This window comes from Lissotriton helveticus, chromosome 2_1 (assembly GCF_964261635.1).
Source record: "Lissotriton helveticus chromosome 2_1, aLisHel1.1, whole genome shotgun sequence".
Classification (NCBI taxonomy): Eukaryota; Metazoa; Chordata; class Amphibia; order Caudata; family Salamandridae; genus Lissotriton; species Lissotriton helveticus.
In genome coordinates, this window is record NC_136059.1 from 1,439,538,504 (window position 1) to 1,439,562,181 (window position 23,678).

Here is a 23,678-nt window from a genome sequence, read left to right on the forward strand (position 1 = left end):
TTTATTGGACAAGGGTATGCCCAGACGGGGTTCCCATGCTCACTACACCACTGGAGTCAAACTATCCTGGCTGAAGACGGCTGACAGCCAGAAACCGGGCCTAGGATGCTTGATTCAGGTCCAGGGAAGACATGGCTTGGCAGTTCCGGCTGGACTGTTCCCATGAGGCACAGGATCAAGACTGATTTGCATATGGCCATGTCTGAACTAGGGTGGCTTGGTGAGCAAAATAATAATGGATTAAACCCAGATCTGTGACTGGGGGGTGAATGTTTTGCTATTGTGCAACAATCCATCCATCATCTTGTGTGTTTTACTAACCTATTTGCACCACTTGAACAATTTTCAGACAATTATTGACTTCCTCCAACTCTGCCAACCCTTTTGCTACCGAGCAGCTCATTGCCAAATTATGTCACGGTCAGGAATGTGCTTTGTTCTTTGGCAGGTGTGGTCAAGAAGCCACCAGGTGCATTTGAAACACATGTCACCCTCACATCTAGTAGGAACAGCCAGAAAGTCGCTAGGTGCATTTATATATAAATTACCACCCCAGGTGTCACTGGCATGTGCATCTATTACTAGCCCACCCCAGGCACTAAAGCCCCTTAGCCTGGTTCACACCCTTCACAAGGACATTCTTCGAGAAACAATGTCCAGGGCATCTACTGTCCCTACTTTATCCAGTATTGACTAGTGAGGCTTCTTGTCAAACTGCCTTCCCTTGTCCTGATAGTTTATCAATATTGAGTTGGAACGTAGCAGGGATCCAAGCTAAGTGAACTGATAGCGAGAGGGGACACTTCATCGATGGGCATGATATTTGTATGTTTTAGGAAATATGGACCAGAGAAAATATTTTTACATGCAGGTTTTTGAGCTTTGTTATCCCAGCAATAGCATCAGCTGCAGGCACAGGAGGTCTACAAGTATGGCTTAAAGTCACTCTGTTGTGTTCTGTTACCCAGCTGGACATTAGGTCTGGCTATATCTTGGGAGTACTGTAGGAATTAACATCTACAGTAGAAGCATTAGCTTCCAGAAAGACCTTTCCACCTTGCACCTATTGAATTATTGTCGTGTTACTCTAATGCTTACAATGCAATTGTTGCTGATGGCTTAAATTTTACTTACGAGCCCTTTGGCATCATCCAGGACCTAGTGGCCTCCAAAGAAATGTTGTGGGCTATCCCTAAGCTAACTGCCCCACCCAAAAAGCAATTGTCAAGGTCAGCTCTGCAAAATGACTCACATATCGCTCACACATGGCCTTTGTGCCCGTAACAGCCATTCTTTATATGACACTAAAATTGCTCCAACATTTCAGACGGAGGCCTACACTAGCCACTTCGATTACATTCTCCTTAATGTCCAGATCTGGAGATCTATTAAGGACGTGAAAGTCCCTCTTAGAGCCGAGAGTGACTATGATCCACTAACACTTACCATACAGGACTTCTTATCTATCTCCCAGTCTGCCCATGAGTCCCCTTGCAACAATGCTTTAGTACTAAGCAACAACCGAAGACATGTTAAATGGAATACCATCTGCTCTACACTCGATTCTATATTCAGAATTTATAGGTTGGTAGCTATCACCCTGGGGTCACTCATTGAAAATTGGGAACACCACAATGTTAAATACTTGAGGCGCAGAGCGAGTAACTTATAAAGTTGGAAGACTGGTTTCAAAAGGGCATTTGGATCTCCCAAAACACAAGAAAGGTTCACTCCTGCTTGTAGATTGGAAAAGCAGGAAATGGGATGATCTCAATGATGTGGCTAGGAAACAATACTTTAAAATCTTCTGGGGCCTCGCTAGATACGGTAGCAAAGATCACGCCATTATCCCTGAGGTACACACCCAACCCAGGGAGGGGTTTGCCCATTTTTAATCTATTTATTTATTATCACATGAACCAATACAAGGGCCATCTTGTGTGGCATATGAAAGTGGCCAGCTGTAGGACTCTGCCCTGCCTCCTGTTATGTTCTCACTTGCTGATACAGAAGGAGCCGTTATGTCCCAAAGGCAGGTAAAGGCCCCTGGGCTGGACAGGATTCCAGCGGAGATGTTCTGCTCTGATCCCACAATTTGGGTCGCCTATATCAATTGGGTTTTGAATACGATAGCAGTGGGACAGCCGAATCCCTCAACATGGAAGGCCACTATGATCGTTCCAGTCTTCAAGAAAGGTTGGCAGAATGTTACTAGTAACTATCGTCCCATTAGTCTCTTGGACAATTCACAAAAGATTTTTTGAGAATAGGCCCCTGCAAAGCCATCTGAAAGGATTGTGGATAGTGATATCTTGACACATTTGCAAGCAGGTTTTAGACCAAAGATTGGAATGTGGATCAAGCTTCCACTTTTTGTTGATCATCTGGAAAACTGTTGACCTCAGTGGTGGGAATCTTCTTGCTGCTTTTAATGACCTTCACGCCATATTGACTATGGTCCCCAGAGCCAAGCTTTGGGGAGTGTTGGCTAGTATGGGGGTTCCTAAAAACCATCTTAATATTACAATATGCCTCCATGAGGGTAATTATGCCCAGATATGAAGGGGTCTGTGACAAAGTCACTGAGAAAATTAGGGTTAAGGAAAGAGTGCGCCAGGGTTGCATTCTGACGCCTACCCTTTTTTTTGTTTATCAATAGCTGTATAGATGCTCTTTCGGACTGCACTAAGGATTCTCCAGTCCGAGCAAGCCAATAAAAATACCTGCACTATTATTTGCAGGTGACAACCTTTAGAATTCTAAAACTGCCGTGGAGCCGCAAACCCTCAATGGCAGATTCTAGCTGTTTTGCTAGAAGAATGGGTTGGCAATCAATGTGTTGAAAACCAAACGTATGGTCTACAACAAATGTACATATTTTAAGGGGACGATGAACTTGGGAAATAACATTCTGGAGAGAGTAAAAAAAATGTGATTACTCAGCATGCCTTATATTAAAGGTGTGGGCATCGAAGTGCAAGCTTATTTGTCTCAATAGCGGCCTTTACCATTACCGTACACTATAAGTGATACGCAGACCATAGGATTACATGGCTAGCACCCAGAGAAACATGAGGTTGCTAGCTCCATTATGGTACCACCTAAATATGTCGAGGTTGGTGTCAAACAACATACCTCATCACCCAACACAAATCTGGTGCTGCGGATGATGCGGCATGCAACCAGGTGGCTACCTTAGAGGTTGCCCACCTGGTTGCCTTAGTTTCCTTGTGCTCTGGCTAGCAGCTCGTGCTTGCCACTAATAAGACAGGATTTTGACCTCCTGCCAGGCAATGTGAACACTCTGAGAAGTCAAGAACAAAGGCCTGAGCAAGAAGGAGGTCACACCACCTCCCTCTCAGGATGGCTAGGAAAGTGGCACATCAAGGAGCTTCAAAGGCTGCACCGCCTTTGATATGCATCAGGGCTGCCTCCCCAAGGAGGAAACAGCCTTCCATCTTAGCCAGGCACATATGATCTGAGACAGGTGAGAAATTAAGTATTCAGGAGGTGTACACCCCTAAAAGTGTAGCCACACCGCTTGGTTGTACTGCCTGCTTTGTAGAGCTAAGAAAGACCTGCCATTTTTTTAATTGATAGAAACAGTGGGTTCTGGGTAGGGAAGGTGACCCACACCCCTATATGTGGTCAAATCAAGGGCTGATTAACCACTGGGGCAAGTAGCCAATTGGCCACTTGCATCCACACCCAAATCTAGGATTTAAGGGCCACCCCTGACACCAAAACCTCAGTTCTGAATCAATTTGAATCGAAGAGACTCGTATCTGTGACAAGAGGACCTGCACTAACCAAAAGAGGGATACTCTGCACCTGTGGCAACTGGAACTGCCTCATCGAGACTCGTCCTAGGCTAAATCTCAGTTCTACTAGACAGAGAGACCCTTGTGACAGCCTGGAGCACCACCTGGCTCCCCTGGACTAGTGGCACTAGTTCCCTACAAACTGAGGTAAAACAGTGCTCTGGATCCGAAGCATCGCTGGCTGTAGAGTCCTCCAGAGGACGCCCAAATCCAGATGGTCTAGTCATTGTGAGAACTGTAGTCCTGCCTTCCATGAAGTTTCATGGGAACACAAAAAGACGATGGATGGAATGCTGAACATTGTCCATCATTCACCCCCAGTCACAGATCTGGATTAATTCCATCATCTTTTTTGCGCACCATACCACCCCAGTTTGAACCTAGCATATGCAAATCAGCCTTGACCTTGCTCCCCATGGGAACAGTTCAGCCTGAGCTGCCAGGCAAGGTCCTCCCTGGACCGGAAAACAAGCATTCCGGGTATCGGTTTTGGGTTATCACTCCTCATCAGTCAGGCTAACTTGTATCCAGTGGCATAGGGAGCACGAGAACCACGCCTGGGCATACCCTTCCCACTTAAAGCGACTATAGCAACACAAAAAGATGATGGACGGAATGCTGCACATTGACATACATTCACCCGCAGTCACAGATCTGGGTTGAATCCACCTTTTCTTTGCTCACTGTGCCACCACAGTTTGGAACCAGCCATATATGTGGTGCCACAAGGAGAGCAGAGCCAAGCAGGTGCTGTAGAGGGTAGATATGCTTGAGGAAGATTTGACTACAGGGCAACCCCCATACTTCTTGCCTCCTGTGGGGTCAGGCTTTCCCAAAAATTGGGATGGAACCAAGTTGGCAAGTATTATACTGCCAGTGCATGGTTTTAATGGAATTGCATGCCACACAAACAACCACATAATTTGTTACGTCATTGGGGGAGTGCTTGACATACAAACCCACCCTGACAAAAGCCCTGGACCTTTTTAGACCTGAGTGAGTAGGGCTGCAACATGTTGGATATAAATGTTTAAGTTAGGGTCATAGGGCCATTATATCCTTAAATACCCTTCCATATTTCAGTTTTTATCTGTGGATATCCACTCCATAAATAAAGGGCTACCTTGGAGTGGATGAGGAATTTGTATCTTTTAGTTACGCCCCATAGTCTAAATTCTTTCAAGAGCTCCCTGGAATATGGTTGAGCCCACTCTGACCTGTAGGAGTCACGGTGAACCAGAAGATGAAGCATGACACTAATGGTGTGTGTGAGGGTTATATATATAAAAAGCACCCTTTCCTTTCCACGCTCCTCTAAGAATCTAGGAGAGGCAGACAACTCTTTCTCATTTTGTTGAGTGTCGTGATATCAGGAAGGATACTCTTAAGTTAGTACTGTTTTGTTTCGGGAGAACGTGTCACCCCCTCTCCCTTTCTTTGTTGAAAGGAGCGCCACCTCCTTCAGAGCAGGTCAGTGTTTCAACGCCTCTGAGCCCTTGTTTTCAAGATTAATGTTTATATTTAAACTGACAAGTGAACAAAATTAAGTCAATGTGAGAATGGGTAGGTTAACGTCTACTGAGATAAGTACAGTGGCATGATCACATAATACCTGGGTCCCTAATGATGTAGACACCAGAGATGATGCTAAGGAAAAAATTCACTAGGAAAAAATATCTATCATTGAATGTGTTTTGTGTATACTTGAGTAAAATATGTAGTTTTTCTTCCCCTCATGGTTCTGTTCCCACACATCTAGCAGTTCCAGATCATTAATTCTTTATACTTAATTAACTCAGGGTGAATTGGCAATTTGATATAAATGCTAAAGTATGTTTATTTATTATATGTATTTTAAATTGTATTTACTTTTATGGCCCTTGCGGCCGAAATAAAGTGATTTGAACTGAAATGATATCAATGCCAATCTATTCTAGGACGTTGATTTAGTCCCTTTCTGGAATTAAGTCAGTATTCATAAAAATGGTTACCCAAATGCATGTACAATTGCTGTTTTAAAGGGACCGTATATTGAACATATGGTGATTGAGAGTCCTGCCGATACACATATGAATGCGATGTAGTGGCCTTCTTAATCTGTGTTCTCCGCTTCTAAATGGAATAGTAGATTGAGTCAAATTATGATTGCCACTCTTTTTGTCGTATTTCCTGTGGTGTGATACTGTACAAGGAAGGAATACAAATGCAGGCGTCATGAGTCTGTGGCTAACCAATGTGCCTCCTAAAGGAATTCAATATCTACTTTTTTCATATGTAAGTATCAAAGAATTGATTTCCTATTAAGTTCGGGGTGTTAAGGGAGATTATAGTAATTGAATTCATGGTGGGTGTTATTCTATGTATTATGTTACTTGGTGTCTGCATTTATAATATTATCTGTACATCCTAAACTATCAGTTTACTGTTATGTTTTGATGTAAATCTTTTTTTTCATTGAATACCACATACTTACCAGGTGTACTTCTTTCAGAATCGTGAGGAGATGGGAAGGGTGGGCCCACAACATTGCACATATGCAACATACTATAACAGGTATCCACACATGATTACTATTTAACTAAATCAGTCATCCTTCTATTACCTTTTTTTTATGTATATGTTGATACAGTAAATACCAGTGAGTTATGTAAGAAGAAACATATATTTTCAGTGCCGAGATATACACAGATTGATGCATGCTTTACAAATATACAATATATTGCTAGTAAGCTTTGTAATTATTTAATAGACTAAACCTACTGAAAGTAGTTTTTAAAAGTTCATAAACAGGATAAAATGCATGTGCTAAAAATGGGTTATTCCATACATAAATATTCTGATTTATTTATTTAGAGCAAATTAATAGAAACATGTGTTACCTGGTGCTCTGTGCCACTACAATGACTAGTAGCAAGGACATGTCCTCCAATGGAATCACCACCAGATTCATAAGCACACTTTTGTCTGAGAAGCTGGAAGGCTCCTGTCCTTCCAATGTGTTTTTCTGAAGTTTCAAAATCTCTATTTATAAGACTTGTTTTACGGCCAGTGCCTCCAATTTTGGATATCTGGGTTAGGAAGTGATGGCTATGTGAAGTGTGTCCCCTTTTGGTTTCATTTTCCATTATTTGTAGCAATACAACAGGGAAATGAGTTTTGCCAAGTTTAGCTGTGGCACACTTAAGATACTCAATAGACTTCATGACTTTCATAACATGTGCCATTTTCCCCAAATCCTTTTTTGGTGCTATCATTAAATTTTCCATCAGCGTCGCAAAAGTGTTGTAGCTGTACTCCAGTTCAGCCACTGTGCCTCCGTAGTTAACTGTTGCAATGTAAGGCACGCAGTCAAAAAACGCTGGAATGGCAGTGTTGCATTTTAGTAATAGCTCTCTTAATCCAGAAAGTTCAGCAAATTCTCTGGTTAAAAGCAGAAAGGCATATGGGTAATTCAGTGCTTCACTGTATTCTGAAATAATCTCCAATTCTACTTTGAGCGCTGCAAGAGCGGTATCAATTGTTTTTAATGTACTGCACTCTGGATCATTGTTCAAAAAATAAAAAGCATATTTTATTTGGCAGTTAATCAATTCAGGCATAAGTGACAAATCAAACCAAAGCATACTTCTCAATCTTTCCTGACCCATGAGTGTTGCTATGGAATTTGTAAGAAAATAAATAGTTTCATAAATCATTGCTATCTCTATGTAAGTCTCAACAGCCTCGGGGTTTAAAAGAATACATGCAGCATCACTGTGGCCTTCAACTGACTGTATCACATTCTCACCTGTGATTAGAATGAGATCCACATCAATCTCTTGCAGAATCTGAAATTGTATTTTAAGGGTTTCCAGTTGATTTGTACATCTTAACATAAACATCTGTAATGTCTCCAGATTTGCAGATGGTGCAGCATTTAAAATCTCACCAATGTTTAACATTTTGGTTTGAGAATTCAACATACTGTTGCATTTGTTTGATAGATATTCTGGTTCAGCAGATTTTTTAAAGTTACCTTCGTTGCTGCCGTTGTCCAGACAACCAAACACTTCAGTAATTTTCAAAAGGGCATAATGATTTAGTTTACAGAGTAACTGTTTTCGGGAAATTTGCGGGTTTTTTTCCCTTAAAGACTGCTTGCTATCTAGCCAGACAAGCTCTTTAGCAGCATCAAAGAATAGATGCTCAAGACCGTAAACTGATATGTTATTATTTACAGATTCACACTTTTTTATGCTGTCTGCTTTTGCAGAGATGTGCTCCAAGAGAATCCAAACATGCTCCAGCTTTCCAGGATCACACTGAACTCTTGGAAGGCCGATGTAAGATTTTGTCAGCTCCACTATACTACTACGTAATCTTTCTAAATCTTCTAAACTATCCCCAAAGTTCACACCACAAGTAAATGGCACTGACAGGCAAAAATCCAAACAATGCTCACAGTCATTAATTACTGCTTCACACTCACTGATCTCTCGCCTGCATTTCAAAAGCACATAGTATGAACTATTACTCTCATTAATGCCATCTAAGAACTCATACAGCTGATTGTAGTGTTTCTGTAATTCTGTTAAAGCCTGGTACTTTAACTTTATTCTTTCCTGGAAAACAGGATAGAAATTAGACTGTTGCTGGTAGCCTGTCTTCCCCCTAAGTAACTGAGAATACAGAGAGTCATCATACCACAGCATGCTGCGGAAAGTTGGCTCCCCTTCTAAATAGCAGATTTTATTCTCAATAAACTGAATTGTCTCCATTATCATCTGGAGATCTACAAATGAGTCAACAGCTTTAGGTTTCAGCTTTGACTTAAAACTAGGCCTTAAATTAACTGTTTTCAAATACTTGCGATGAAGCAAAACATCTTTGCACGGGCACTCTTGTGTTTCCTCAAAAACACTGATGAAATGGTGGAGAATGGATTCACAAGTTATCATTTGCTCCTGTAAAGCTGCCAAAGATGCAGTTTCATTTGCCTTTTGCAAAATGTATGATATTTCGGTAATAAGATGAGCAGATTTTCTCAGCGTTTCACTGTTGATTTGGACAGAAGATGAGGTTTGTTCAGTGGGAATTTCTTTCAGGTGCTGAGCCACTCTTTTTGAAGTTTTTCTGATTTCTGAATATGATATTACTCCACTGTTACTGACACCAGAGGGGGTAAAAGCATTTAGCAAGGAAGTGTGTTTATCATTGCATTCCTTCCTCTTAGACACAGAACTTAGCAATGTTGTATTTTCGTTGGCACATGCATTTTTTTGCGCTAATGGTGTCATTCTGTCGGAAAAACCAAGAGAGGAAACATGTTCCATATTTAACCTTTCAATGTTTGCTATTTTTCGGTCATTTCCACTCTTTTTTTCATAACTGCTTTTTAGTGAATAAGATTCAAAAGTGTATGTTTCCTTATCAGTCAAATAAAGGTAATCTAAGTGACGAGAGATTGCAAACTTGGGGATTTCAGGTACAGAAGACAGCTCTTTTGGTATAGTGGTAGAGTTCACAATAACACAAATGTCACGATCTTTTCCATTGGCATCAAGCATCTTGTTCTCCATCACTGGGAAAATAGAAGGCTCGGGTCCAACTGTCCTAGAATATTGCTGATAAACAGAACCTGCAATAGCAGCTAAACTGGGGGCAGTATGATATGTGTGGGGAATGTGGTTTGATGAAACAAGCTTTTTCACTTTATCCTTTATTTTGGAAAGAGCTTCACATTTAAATGTTGAATCTAATGTGCTTTTCACACCCAAGCAAATGGTTCTATATTCTGTAAAATAAATGTTTTCAAGGACACATGCTATCTTGTAAGATCGTAGGTCCTGGGTAAGATCCGTTGTTCCTCCATTAGAAGAGTTACTTTCTATATTTGCTTCATCAAAAAAAGTAAGTACGCCAGCACCACTAGTGCGGGTGCCAGCAACAGGGTAACTGATTATTTCAGAATTTGCACTATCAATGATTTGCTTAATATTTTCTTTTACTTTCTTTGATGATTGTCTTCTAGCGTGCTTTTTCTGCTGCATGCTCATTAAACCTTGATGTTTGGATCGATTGTTTCGCCTGGTTGTTACTGCATTTTTTAACTTGTGGGTATTATACTTTCTCTCACTTATTCGGCGTGTGTTAAACACCTTGCACGTACTTGGGCAGTTAAATTCATCTCTTAAATAAAGCATGTTTTGTTGTGTGGGGGATAAAGAAGATTCCTCTTCATTTCTCAATAAAACTTGCAGATCAGGGAAAACCCTCGTACCAGAGGGTTTCACATCATTTTGTTTTATCCATTTGTACAAATTTGTGTTATCTTTAACTAAACAACATTCTTCAGTACTTCCAAACAGACTGTTCCAATTTATACGATTTGTTAACATTTTGAATGACTGGTACTCTGCACTCTGGCATGGCTGTTGTATGTCCCTGCAATTCACTGATGAGATTTCAATAATAGTTTCCACATCCAAATTCTGAAGCAGCAATTGTCGGTAAAAGCTTTCTTTCAAACGCAACAATTTGTTTGAATCTTCTTGTATGTTTTCTAAAATCAGACCAAAGTTATTTGTTTTTGCAAGTTGAACAGCCTGAATGTCTTCATGATTTATTTCCCCATTAAAAGAAGGCATGTTGGAAAATACTCTGCAACTGTTTTCACCTCCACTTGCATCATTTTCAGAAACGACCATGGGACTACTAGATTCTTTTGACTTTAATGACTTTTCCAGATTTGGTTTTTGGGTAACAATTGTTTCTTTGTTCTTTGTGTCCTTGAAACCTATTGATTTTTTGGTTGATGGTACTTCTGGAATGTCTGCATGTTTGTTTGTGCACTTCCAGATATCAGCTAACCAACTGAACTCTTCTTTACAATAAACGTCTATTTCCTTTGAATGCATTTCATTCTTCACAGAAATATTTGTTTCCTCTGCTACCGTTGAGCGCTGTATTATGAGGTGATTATCATCCATGACCTTAGTACATTTTTCCTCTCCATCTTCTAATGCAGCCACAGAAAACGAAACATCTGTGCCTTCTGGGCAATGTTTTTTCTCCAAGGTTGTTTCAATATTTTCATTTTTGACCATAAGAATTTTGTTGTTCCTGCTTAAGTCTACTGTATCGGTACTGCAGAATTCAGTAGGCACAAATACAATGTCTTCATTTCTTTTCTGAACCTCGAAAATGTGAAAGGCTTCTCTTAATTTATTATTAGTGGTTTTGCTAGTTATCTTGGCTTTTGCACAATCATTATTGTTTGCAACTTCGATATTTTTTTCGTCCCCATCAGTCTTGTTCCCTGTTTTCAGATTAATATGGCTCATTCTAAAAGAAACGCCTTCCTTAGAAATATGGTTTTCTGTACTTTCTGAAGCCGTTTTCACCATTCTGTTTAAAACAGAATTTAGTTCTTTAAGAAAGACAGTAACTCCTGAGGGAGTGATGGTATTTTCAGCAGAGTATGTCATGCTATCTTTATTTTCTTTATTCTGCAGTGTTCTTGTTAAACTAGAATCTGATGAACCGATGCCTAACACACTATCAAAAATGTTACACTCCTCTTTTACAGGGCTTCTATGTTTTTCAGTACTTTTTCTTCCGGCAGTGGAATGTAAGGGAACTTTACTGTTTTTTGGTGCATATTTAAGCTCTTCGAAGCAATTTTTATTTTTTTCCAGAACCATTTTAGACAGTGGTTCTGAAACAGACCCAGAGTCTTCTTTACAGGCTGACAGGCCTAACGCATTGTCAGGACAAAATAGTTCTCCTGTGGCTATTGCTTGCACGCCACCGTCTTCCCCAGGCAACAGCATGCGTGTAAGACTGTTACTGCCCGGATCTCTGAACCAGTTCACTAAGCCTAATACACCACAGCCTGTGTCTTTTATGTTTGCTTCTTCCCTTTGTACTCCTGAACGGATATTGGCTGATGTTCTGCGTATTTTTGCATTTTTGGCGAATGGTGAACATGTGTCTTCTTCATGAGGGCATTTCACTAAAGAAACTGGAGATATTCTGAACCGAGAACCTAGAGAGTTACTCCTTGCAGCAGATCCATCTGACACTGATCCAGTGCTGGCTTGGCAGGCAGAACTATAGTGACACATCGAGTTAACAGATATTTCCGTTGCCTTTGGCATATCATTTACACATTTGGAAGGCATGCTATTTTTTCCTCTCACACTTTTACATGACTGTAATTTCGTTTTACCTTCACAAACTCCTATATCTTTTTTGTATATTTTAATACATTCTTCATAAAATTTAAGCTTGCGGAAAAGGTGTTTCTTTTCTTTTTTGGACAGAGTGTCCATAGAATCAATTTTTGCCTTCCTTGACTGATCAGATAGACTTAAAAGTGATAAGTGTTTTCTTAGTTTTAGCTTCAACGGACTCTCGTACATGTCCAGTTCTTCCACAAACGATCTTTGTTTGATGTATGGTGACAACTGGTTATCTGTAAAACACCCCTCTGGTTTATTGGCACCTTTTATTTTGGTACATTGAACGATGTCATTTTTTACATGATTTCGGACCCTTACACCGTCTAATGTGCCACTAGCAGAACAGTCTACATAAGTGCTAATGTTGTCGTCTGCTTTATGCAGGGGTAGCCCTTGTGCTAGATTATTTGTAGAATGATTTGCCTTCAGTACCTCCTTCTTTGCTTTCTTATGTGAAGGTAAATATTCAGAAGAAACATTCCATGTGTCATTGAGGTTTTTTTCAGCCACATTTTGAATTTGTTGGCTGTGCTCAGATGGCAGACTCCCAACCAAAGGCATCTTAGTCTCCTCATTAAAAGCAGCCATCCTCCTTTTCATTAGCCTTGGATCCCTGATTAGTTTTGAGGTAATCACAGTTGACTGGAGGCCATTGCTGACAATAGGAGTAGGATTGAATGGGGTCTGGTTTATAGAACGGCTGCTTTTCTTCCCTGTAACACATCCTAAAATATTCAGGTGGACTCTTTCTTCAGATGAAAGCGCATCTCTGCTGGGCAAATTATGATGTACAGAGGGTGCATCTGAGACACAGAAATCATCAATCTGATTGATTAAGGGCGTTTTGAAAATCCTTTGTGATCTTTGCCTTTTTGCTGTGTCAACGAACTTTATGCTCAAAAGGGTCGAGTTATGGAATTTCTGTTGGTCTGGTACGTTGCACAAGCGCTTGTTCACGGTCTTTTCAGCACGCCCATCTGCAGATTTTCGGATACGTTCATAAATAATTGTGGCGTCTTTCCCCTTCCCAATCCTTTTCGCTACAGTGCAGTTTTTCAATACACGTCTTCCTGATAAGAGAAATAAAGAAAGGAGGACATCAAAAGTCAACAATAAATGAGGCAAAAAGCAAGTTACTGTACAAAGGTTGGATTATATTTATAAAGCCGTTCATCTGTTTTCATAATTTTCAAAGAAAATATGTGTTTTATGAAGCAATATAGGGAAGGACATCATCTAGACAAACACAGAAAACGTCATACTTACACTTGCATGTACCACTGACAACAACAACAGCATTTGCAATGCAATAGGTCTCGCATTTGCGAGATTTTGCGCTATTGGCATTGTAAATGACAATGCCTTTTATTTATGCTTAAAAAACCTGCAATAATAAAAGGTATTGCCATTTACAATACCAAAAGGTCATGCTAAATGCTTTTTTTTTTAAAGCGCCAAGGTTTGGGCATAGTCTGCCAGGAATTCTACATTGGAGTGCTTTTCCTTTCCTAGTGGCGTCGTCAGTCTGTGTGAGCCGGAAAATAAAAGGCAGATGAGGTCAAGGGTGGTGCCTAAAATGCATCCTGATGTGACCATTGTATTGGTCACAGTGGGAGCAGGCAGGGAGCTTCCTCAGTAAACAAGGTGTAAATCACACTCTAGCAGCAGGGCCACCAAAGGTAGCCGTTCTCCTGAGGTGACTGATTGCTCCTACAGTGTTGCTTTGCAGGCCCCTGCCCCCAGACACAGAGGGGAAGGGGAGGAGGTTGTGGCAACTGCAGATGCCTTCCTTAGTGTGCAACAAGCAGAGCTGGACTATCACACAATATTTTTCAAATTCGGACCATTCCTGCCCTCCTGGAACGCATCTCTAAAATAAAGAAGTAGGGGAATGGACTGTGTTAAATCTAAAAGTAGGGGCACGCCGTGCCCTTCCGATCCCTACCACAGGCGGTATCAACTGTGAGATGGCACCGATGCCCTGAGGAACAGGATGCAAGATACTGGGCCTGTGATGGAAAGTTGCATCTCGAAAGCATCCAGGGTAGATTAGTCAAGCAGCCATGGCTAAGTTCATGGGAGGTGGTGTGCAGGATGGGTCGGTATAAAGTTAGGGTCATTCCCTGAAAAGAAGAAAACTTGTTAATAAACATACAATTAAAAAAAAATAACGCAGTAAAATCAAGGTGATGGTTGTCTGATGTTTCTAGACACAACATTCAAAGTTACAGTCCTTTTAAGCTTTTGGGCGGGGACCTTGATCAACAGAGCGGTTGGTGCATAGTTGATCCGCATGGTTTTATGGGACTTTGAAAGACTGTCTCAGGTACAGCTGAAGGTGCGGACTCTTGTCAGTGATTCACAGCGCTTGTGACACTTCTTTAATGGATGAAAGGAGTTTGGCTGCTATTGCAAAATCACGTTGCAGGGCGTTGCTCATAGGACCAGAGGGCTCACAAGCCCTTGGGATCCATTTGTTTCTGCTGCCCTAATACCTCACCTATTTCTACGCGCTTTAAATAACTGATATTATAACACAGTTAACCTTCCTTGAGCCTATGTAAGGCCGAGTCTGCCGGGCCATGATTTTAGCACCGGCCCTCCGCATTTAGCAGCGGTGAATGTTCAGCTTACTGAGCCAGCCTGTTAGCTACAGATAAATGCAGGTGTGGTTGAGAGGGTGGGGATGGGCACATTTCTCTTAAAAGAGACACGGCACCCCTTTTACCATAGCCTTTATGCATCTGGGGGAGATGAGTGCTGACTGGCTACAGACCTGGGTGGCTGGCTACCCTTTCCATCGGACCTAGGCAGGCCCTGGGCCCTTGTGCCCTTCGTCTGAGACTCCCAGTCTCTGCCCCAGTCGTCACCGACTCCCAAATGCCATCACTGGAACATGAATCATTTTTAGAGTGGGGTGCTGCAGGAACCATTATTTTAAGAAGTGCAGTGTGAACAAACTTTAAGTGCCCTTGGAATCTGTAATGTTCGTGGGCGCAAGTCAGCGGTCTAGTTAGCCGCGCACTGAGAGGTGTGCACACGCGAGCGCGTGACGTAACGCGCTCGCATATAAAATAAAGTAGGCGTGGCCGGAGTTCAGTCCGGACCACGCGGTGAACCAAAGCACGTGTCCCGAGTGTCTTTTACGCAGCGGCGCTAAGCACCCCATGCGCCTGCGATCCAGAGACACGACAATGGCGTTGAGGGTCTAAGCAACCCATGCTGTGCCCCCAGATTACTCCCGGGCGAGTGTACTCGGCGACACACGGCGGTGCGTTGCCCCATCCAGCAGTCGGGCCTAGTGCGGGATGCACCGGCGGTGTGCTGGCTCCGCGTGCAACCTTTGCCTGGGGCGGAAGATTCACAGCCATATCTCACAGAGCAGGCGCCCGTGTGTCTAAGGGCAGTGCTAGCTCGTGGAGGACGAAATAGAAGGTCCGAGGCAACTGGATGGTTTGAAAAGGAGGGTACACATGGAAAGAAGAGAAGGCGGCACACCAAGGCATCATAGCCCAAGGGGGCGGATGGACAATAAGCCAGGACGGCGGCAGGTCAGTGCCAGCGCATGAGCAGTCCAGGCTGAGTCACGAATTACGGCACGTGCCACCTCCCCACCCCCAGCATAGGAGGCGAGGCCGCACCTGGCCACAACCAAGGCTACGCTGTGAAGGGCGCTCCAGGCACCGAGCTAGGCCCCTCCACATGCCAAGATGGTGGCGTCCATTCCCGCCATTGAGTCGTTTGTGGTAGACGGCGCCCCAGCATCCCTAGCGCCTCGCTGGAAGGATTGGACAGATCGCCTACAGATCTACTTTGAAGGTGCGGGGACAACTAGGGAGCGCCGCAGAGCCCTACTCCTACATCTGGGAGGGAAAGACATACATAGGATCTACAAGACCATCGTAGAAGCCACCCCGAAGACCTATATAACGCTCCTTAATGCCCTTAACGAGCAATTCGAACCCATGGCTAGCAAGGACTATGAAAGGTTCATCTTCCGACAAACCAAGCAGGAAGCCAAAGAATCACTAGATGCCTTCCATGGCCGGCTCAACGAACTAGCCAGCACGTGCGGGTTCCGCGACGAACAAGAGGAGATACGGGGACAGATAATACAGGGATGCTACTCCTCAAATCTAAGAGTGACAATATTGCAAGAAGACGGAAAACCGTTGGCGGACATCCTGAAGTTGGGGCGCTCCAAGGAACTATCCCAAGCGAGGGCGTCGCACATGGAGGCGGCTCTCCACCGACCAGTCAAGGTAGAGCAAGTCAATGCGGCTGAACAAATCAATGTCGTGAGGCCCAAGACACGCCAATACGGCGGAAAGAAGCCGCAAGAAAAACGCAGAGACTGTGGCTATTGCGGGGGTCAACCACGCCGCATCCAGGATTGCCCGGCGCGAGGGAAAAGATGCAGCTCGTGCGGGTGGATGAACCACTTTGCAGCAGTATGCAGGTCGACCAAGTCTAAGAAGGAGGCAGCCCACACCATAAAAGAGAGTCAGGACAGTGAAGACATGGACAATGACACTAATGACTATCCTGTCCATTACGTCTTCGCCATTGACCAACCCCAGCGTAAGAAGAGGCGCCTCCCAAAATGTCGCATCAAGATACACAACCAAGAAGTAAGAGCCACCATTGACACCGGAGCCGCCATAGAACTCATGGCGGCGGACGTGTACAACCAGCTACGAACCAAACCGCCACTGCAAGCTGCAACGGTCAGGGTATTCGCGTATGGGCAGAAAACACCAATCCCACTGATAGGCTGTTTCCGGACGGAGCTGTAGCACCAGGAGCTGAAGACCCCGACGACCATATATGTCACCAGAGAGGGCAGCGGCATGCTCCTCAGCGGGCAGGCCGCAGAGGAACTCCGATTGATATCCTTCGCCATGGCGGTGATGACAGAAGAACTGGAAGCCTTTTATTGGAGGAATTCGAGGACACGTTCAAGGGTATCGGATGCCTAAAAGGGAAAGAAGTATCTCTCCACATCGACCAGTAGATTCAACCTGTCGCACTCAGGCACCGAAGAATCGCTTTCCACCTCAGGAAGAAGGTGGAGGAAGAGCTGGAGTCCCTTGAACGACAGGGCATCATTGAAAAGGTCAGCGGCCCGACCCCGTGGGTATCCCCAATTGTGGTAGCGCGGAAGCCGAAACAACCGGGACAGGTCCGCATATGCGTGGACATGCGCCTACCCAACGCAGCAGTCAAGAGGGAGAGACACCTCACTCCCACTATTGATGACATCCTCGGAGAGCTGAATGGGGCGTGGTGGTTCTCCAAAATGGACTTCCGGTCAGGCTATCATCAACTACCCCTCCACCCGGACTCCCGCTACATTACCACATTTTCCACCCACGTAGGCCTCAGGCGCTACCGGCATCTCAATTTCGGCATATCCAGTGCCGCGGAAGTCTTCCAGAACACTATCCGGGAGGTCTTGAGTGGACTCCCAGGCGTCCTGAACGTCAGTGATGATCTTCTGGTCTACGCGGACTCCGTCGAGGAACATCACCGGAGACTACGGGAGTATTGCAAAGGATCAAGGAATCAGGTCTGACACTACACAGGGAGAAGTGCCAATTCCTCCAGAACAAGATCAGTTTTTTGGGATACACATTCTCTGACCAAGGGATAGCACCAGACCCGGACAAGGTAAAGGACGTGCAGAATGTGCCAGCCCCCTCCAACATATCGGAGGTGAGGAGCTTCCTGGGCATGGTGAATTTCTGTGGGAGGTTCATCCCCGACTTGTCAAACCTCACCCGACCTCTCCGGGAGCTAACCAAGTCGGCAACCCCCTGGCAGTGGGGTGAACAGCAAGAGACGGCATTCAGAGACACCAAAGCGGCGCTGTCCGCAGACAAAACCCTGTCGTATTTTGACCCGGCAAAACTCACCAACATAGCAGTTGATGCCAGCCCCTACGGCTTAGGAGCGGTCCTAACACAACGGCAAGGAGAGGACGAATGGAACCCCATCGCCTACGCCAGTCGGTCATTGACAGACACGGAGCAAAGATACTCTCAAATAGAACGGGAGGCCATAGCGATCCATTGGGCCTGCGGACACTTCCATGTATATGTGTATGGGCACCCGTTCTCAGTATCGACGGATCACAAGCCGCTGATCCCACTGTTCCGAGGGACAGTCTCCAAGCCACCTCCCAGAATTGAAAAATGGATTCTACAATTACAGGGGTACGACTACCAAGTGGAATACCGGCCGGGAGCAACAAATCCAGTGGACTATCTCTCCACCAGACACCCCCGAGCCGCAACCCAAGGGGAAAGAGAGGACGCGGAAGATACAGAGGAGTACATCAAGGTCGTGCTGGAAAGGTCGAGACCCCTACCCATGAGTCTGGAGATGATCATCGGAGCCACGCGGAATGACGAGGTACTACAGCTGGTGGCGAGTGCCATCCAATCGAATGACTGGAGGGCAGTCCAGGCTTCACTGAGCAAACGGACACCACAAGCCAAAACATGCATTGAAGCGCTTCTGAAAGTTAAGGAGGAGCTATCGCTGGACAACCAGGGGTGCTTGCTAAGAGGTCCGAGAATCGTAATGCCGGAGAGCCTAACCTAGCAAGCGGTTGAGCTGGCCCACCGAGGACACCAAGGCATAGTCAAGACCAAAAGCAGGCTCCGTGCTAAAGTGTGGTTCCCGGAGATGGACAATATGGTGGAGCAAACAGTCAGGGCGTGCCACTGGTGCCAAGCAGCGGGATAGCCCGAGAGACCACCCCCGGTCATCACAGAGGACAACCCACAGAGGCCGTGGGAGAGTGTCAGTGCCGACTTCGGGCACCTCCCAGATGGAAGATACGTACTCGTCATCGTGGATGACTTCACCAAGTACCCAGAAGTGGAAGTGGTGACAACCCTCACTGCCAAGGAGGTCATAGCAAAGTTTGAAAAGACCATAGCAACACATGGTATCTTCGAGAGCGTCAAGACAGATAACGGACCACCCTGCCAAGGGCAGGAGTTCGCTGAATATCTGAAAAGTTGGGGAATACATCACATGAAAGTGACCCCCCGCTGGCCTCAAGCCAACGGAGAGGTAGAAAGGTTCATGCGCACGCTGAATAAGGTCATCAGAATAGCCCATGCAGAAGAAGTCTCTATGGAAAAGGCAATATACAGTTTCCTGAGGGAGTACCGCCTTACACCACACAGAACCACCGAAGCGGCGCCAGGCCTATCCGCCCTAGGACGAGTGGTCAGAGACACCATCCCCAATCACCCCAACTGGGCTCCGAGCCGGGTAGATCCGCAAAGGGCTCTCTCCAACATGACTCAATCTAACAACAACGCCAGTCTTAGGCGAAGGGCAAAGGAGCCTGAGATCCACGAGAGAGACCGCGTCTACGTGAAAGACAGGTATCCGGGGAGTAAGTTCCGACTCCCGTTTGAACCCCGACCATGGACGGTCACACGCCGCAGGGGAACAATGGTAACAGCCCAATGAGGACATGAAACAGTCACCCGTAACGTATCCTTCTTCAAAAAAGCTCACCCGGACAGTACCAGTCCCCAAGAACTAGAACCGGAGGGAGAAGCCTCCAGCCAACTAGAAGAACCCAACGGAGCAGAGGAAGATAAGAGTAACACCCCAGACGGAGACGGAGAGACCAGCTCACCACTATCCAGCACCCCAAGGCTCAGCCCCCCCAGTCCTCCGGTGAGCCCCGGAGCACCCAAGGGTCCCCTCAAGCGACCCCACGGAGGGCTCCCACCCGGGGAGAAGCGGCTGGGTACAGCCTGAGGAGAAACCCAGCTCCCTCATCCCAGCTGGCGGACTTTGTGGTGGGCTGATCGTGAACTGTCTCCTCATCATGCCGGTAACTGGCCATACGGCCCCGTTCTTCAATTTACTGAGACTTTAACGACAGTATGCATATTATGTTTTTTTTTAATAAAGGTTAAAAGGAATGTAATGTTCGTGGCCGCAAGGCAGCGGTCTAGTTAGCCGCGCACTGAGAGGTGCGCGCACACGAGCGCGTGACGTAACGCGCTCGCATATAAAATAAAGTAGGCGTGGCCGGAGTTCAGTCTGGACTACGCGGTGATCCAAAGCACGTGTCCCGAGTGTCTTTTACGTAGCGGCGCTAAGCACCCCATGCACCTGCGATCCAGAGACACGACAGAAGCTTCTCTCCGGCAATGAGTGTGTGTGTTTACGTGTGAGAGCTTCACTACCCCAAGACCATACACTCCTTTACCATTAAGAGGCAGGGGATGTGTAGAGGAAACAGAGGTACTTTGAAGCACCTTGTGTCAAGGACATACAGGGTATCAGTTTTTTCAGATGAATGTTACACATTCACCCAGGGACACACATGCATCTCGCACATATTACATACACAGGAATTACATGGACACGCGAGTTGCACGCCTCGCATAAGGACATATGCACTCACACGTGGCTATATCAAACTTACAAACGAGCCATGTCACATTCACACATGCACAGGCAAAACGACGCACATACAGTACACACGCAAAACGTAAAGATTCAATATGCAGGAGTACACAAACACCCTAAACACACTTAACAAACCGAAACATGCTCTAAACAACACACATTTTAAACACACAAAAAAACGTTTCACACACATTCCGTAGCTAATTTCAACATAGCTGGAATCTTCCTGCTCAAGCCATTAACTGCAACATGATCTCGCGAGCAATACATGGTGTATTTGTTATGCACAGCCTGTATGAGTGCCCCCTATGGGTGGTGACACGCAGGTGGGTTCCTCTACAACAGCTTGCGCGGCTCAGATCTCATGATGGGGTTGTACTTAGCGGTCAGACAGACCATCGTTCAATAACCTATCCAATCCGCTTAATAGTCAATTAACCCTCCACACACACTCCACACTCTCCTCTACCTATCCGCTGCACTGAGCTGCCAATATCCGCTTGGGCTCCTGCACAGCGGGATGCAGCCATCTGCCACATACTGCTCACAGAATCATTTTAATAATGCTAATTATGACCCGCAGCTTTCAAGCATGTACCCAACAGCAGGTGCATTAATCCACCATGCCATTTTAATCATGTCCGAATTTTGAGGCGGAATATCTGCAACAGTTTTTTAAAATTCACTACCCAGTTGGGCACTGGAACTACTAACAAGCATTTACAATGCAATGGTCTCGGCATTATTAAAGGTAGAACTATTGGCATTGCTCATGACATTTTTTTTCATTTTTTAAAAAAACATAAATAAATGGTATTGTCATTTACAATGGCAATAGGTGAGCAGTAGAGAGTAGTAGAGAGTATTCGCGGACACAGAGCCACACACACACAGAGAGCCACACACACACACACACAGAGCTACACACACAGAGCCCCCCACACACACACACATAGCCCCCCCAACACACACACACAGCGAGCCTCAAACACACACAGAGCTCCACACACACACACACAGAGCCCCACAGGCCCACACACACACACACACAGCCCCACACACACACACACAGAGCCCCCCGACACACACACACAGTGCCCTCCCACACACAGAGCCCCCACACACACACAGAGAGCCCCACACACACATACACACAGAGCCCCACACACACCCAGAGCCCCACACACACAGTGAGCCACACACACACACACACACACACAGCGAGCCACACACACACAGCGAGCAACACACACACAGCGAGCCACACACACAGCGAGCCACATACACACACAGAGCCTCCCACACACACACAGAGCCACACACACAGAGCCCCCCCACACACAGAGCCCACACACACACACAGAGCCCCACACACACACAGAGCCCCACACACACACAGCGAGCCACACACACAGCGAGCCACACACACACACACACACACAGCGAGCCACACACACACAGAGCCCCCACACACACACAGAGCCCCCCACACACAGAGCCCACACACACACAGAGCCCCACACACACACAGAGCCCCACACACAGCGAGCCACACACACAGCGAGCCACACACACATACACACAGCGAGCCACACACAGCGAGCCACACACACACACACACAGAGCCCCACACACACACACAGAGCGCCACACACACAGAGCCCCACACACACACAGAGCCCCCCCACACACAGAGCCCCCCACACACACAGAGCCCCCCACACACACAGAGCCCCCCCCACACACACAGAGCCCCCCACACACACACAGAGCCCCCCCACACACACAGAGCCCCACACACACACACAGAGCCCCACACACACACACACACAGAGCGGTCGCGACTAGGACAACGCAGGCGCCTGTCACAAATCAGAACCAGATAACAGAAAGCAAATGGCATTGGTTGGTTAGAAGCACAAGTTCGAAGTCAAATTCAAAGGTCGGAGCCTAAAGGGTAAAAACATAGGTCAAAGGTCAGGACAAATGAACATAAACTTATACCACAGATAAAATAGAACTTGGGAGGCCCAAACTAAAAGAATCAAAATCCAAAATTGTTCCCAAACAAAGGTGACTGCTGAAACATTGGTAAAGGCAGCGAGTGTGGTGGGAGAGACATGGGAGGGGCGCGTCAGGGAGCCCGGGAGGGGCTGGCACAGCGCTGATGTCATTGTCATCTCGGAGCTGAGCGGGCAGCCGCTGCCGCCACCTCAGACCCCAGGAAGATGCGGAGAGGGTATTATTGGCAACTGGGAGCAGAACCATTAAAGGGAGACCGTGGCTGTCCTGGCTGGTACCAGGCTCTACCCACACACACCCCCACCGCTCGGGGGGCAAGGTCCGCCTAAGACGTGCAGCGGCGCCGCTCCCTGCTGCAGCAGTGCCATGTGTCCTGATGCACCCGGGCACCGAGACATGCAGACAGGAGACACTAGATGCACACATGGTGGGTGGAGGGGCAGGTGACACACATGGGGGGGCTGGTTAACACAAAGACAGGACGAGGGAGGAGGAACAGTCAGGGAGCTTGCGGACTAAAACACGAGGGGGGGAGGGGATGCAGGAGAGAGCAGACAGAAGATTCATAGACGGCATAGACAATGAGTGACAGCAGTGACATCAGGCGTGAGTGTCCCAACATGAGGCTTCAAGGATGAGGGAAGAGACAGGAGGCATGAGGGCACAGACAGGAAGCATGAGGGCACAAACAGGAGGCATGGTGGCACAGACTGGAGGCATGGCGGCACAAACTGGAGACATGAGGGCACAGACAGGAGGCATGAGGGCACAGACATGAGGCATGAGGGCACAGACAGGAGGCATGAGGGCACAGACAGGAAGCATGAGGGCACAGACAGGAGGCATGAGGGCACAGACAGGAGGCAGAGGGCACAGACGGGGCAGAGGGCACAGACAGCGGGCATGAGGGCACAGACAGGGAGAAAGTCTTGAAGTTGTTATGTTTCCGGTCCTGTTTTGTAATTCCCCCTGGGCCTACCTAGCAGATACAAGGCCACATCAGACAAGCTGAATGCAGGACAGGGCGGGGAGGCGGCGGGGGGGTTCGGCAGAGAAAGGAGCTGGGGTGACTGTGAGTGCTGCTGCCAGAGGAGGGGCTGATTGCCAAGGTTATGTGTGGGGAGATGATTGATGCAAGGCCGGCCTGCTCTGTCAGCCTGTCACG

The 23,678-nt window shown here is 46.2% G+C and overlaps 1 protein-coding gene across 1 annotated transcript in view; it reads right to left on the reverse strand.

The window, feature by feature from the left end:
• The window catches only part of TEX15 (testis expressed 15, meiosis and synapsis associated), a 92,488-nt gene extending 80,875 nt beyond the window's left edge, over nucleotides 1–11,613 (reverse strand). Inside the window, exon 1 of the mRNA XM_078677536.1 lies at nucleotides 6,701–11,613. Within this exon, the coding sequence (XP_078533662.1) occupies nucleotides 6,701–11,503 (4,803 nt within the window). The 5' untranslated portion in view covers nucleotides 11,504–11,613. The remainder of the gene's footprint in view (nucleotides 1–6,700) is intronic.
• Nucleotides 11,614–23,678: the final 12,065 nt, after the last annotated feature.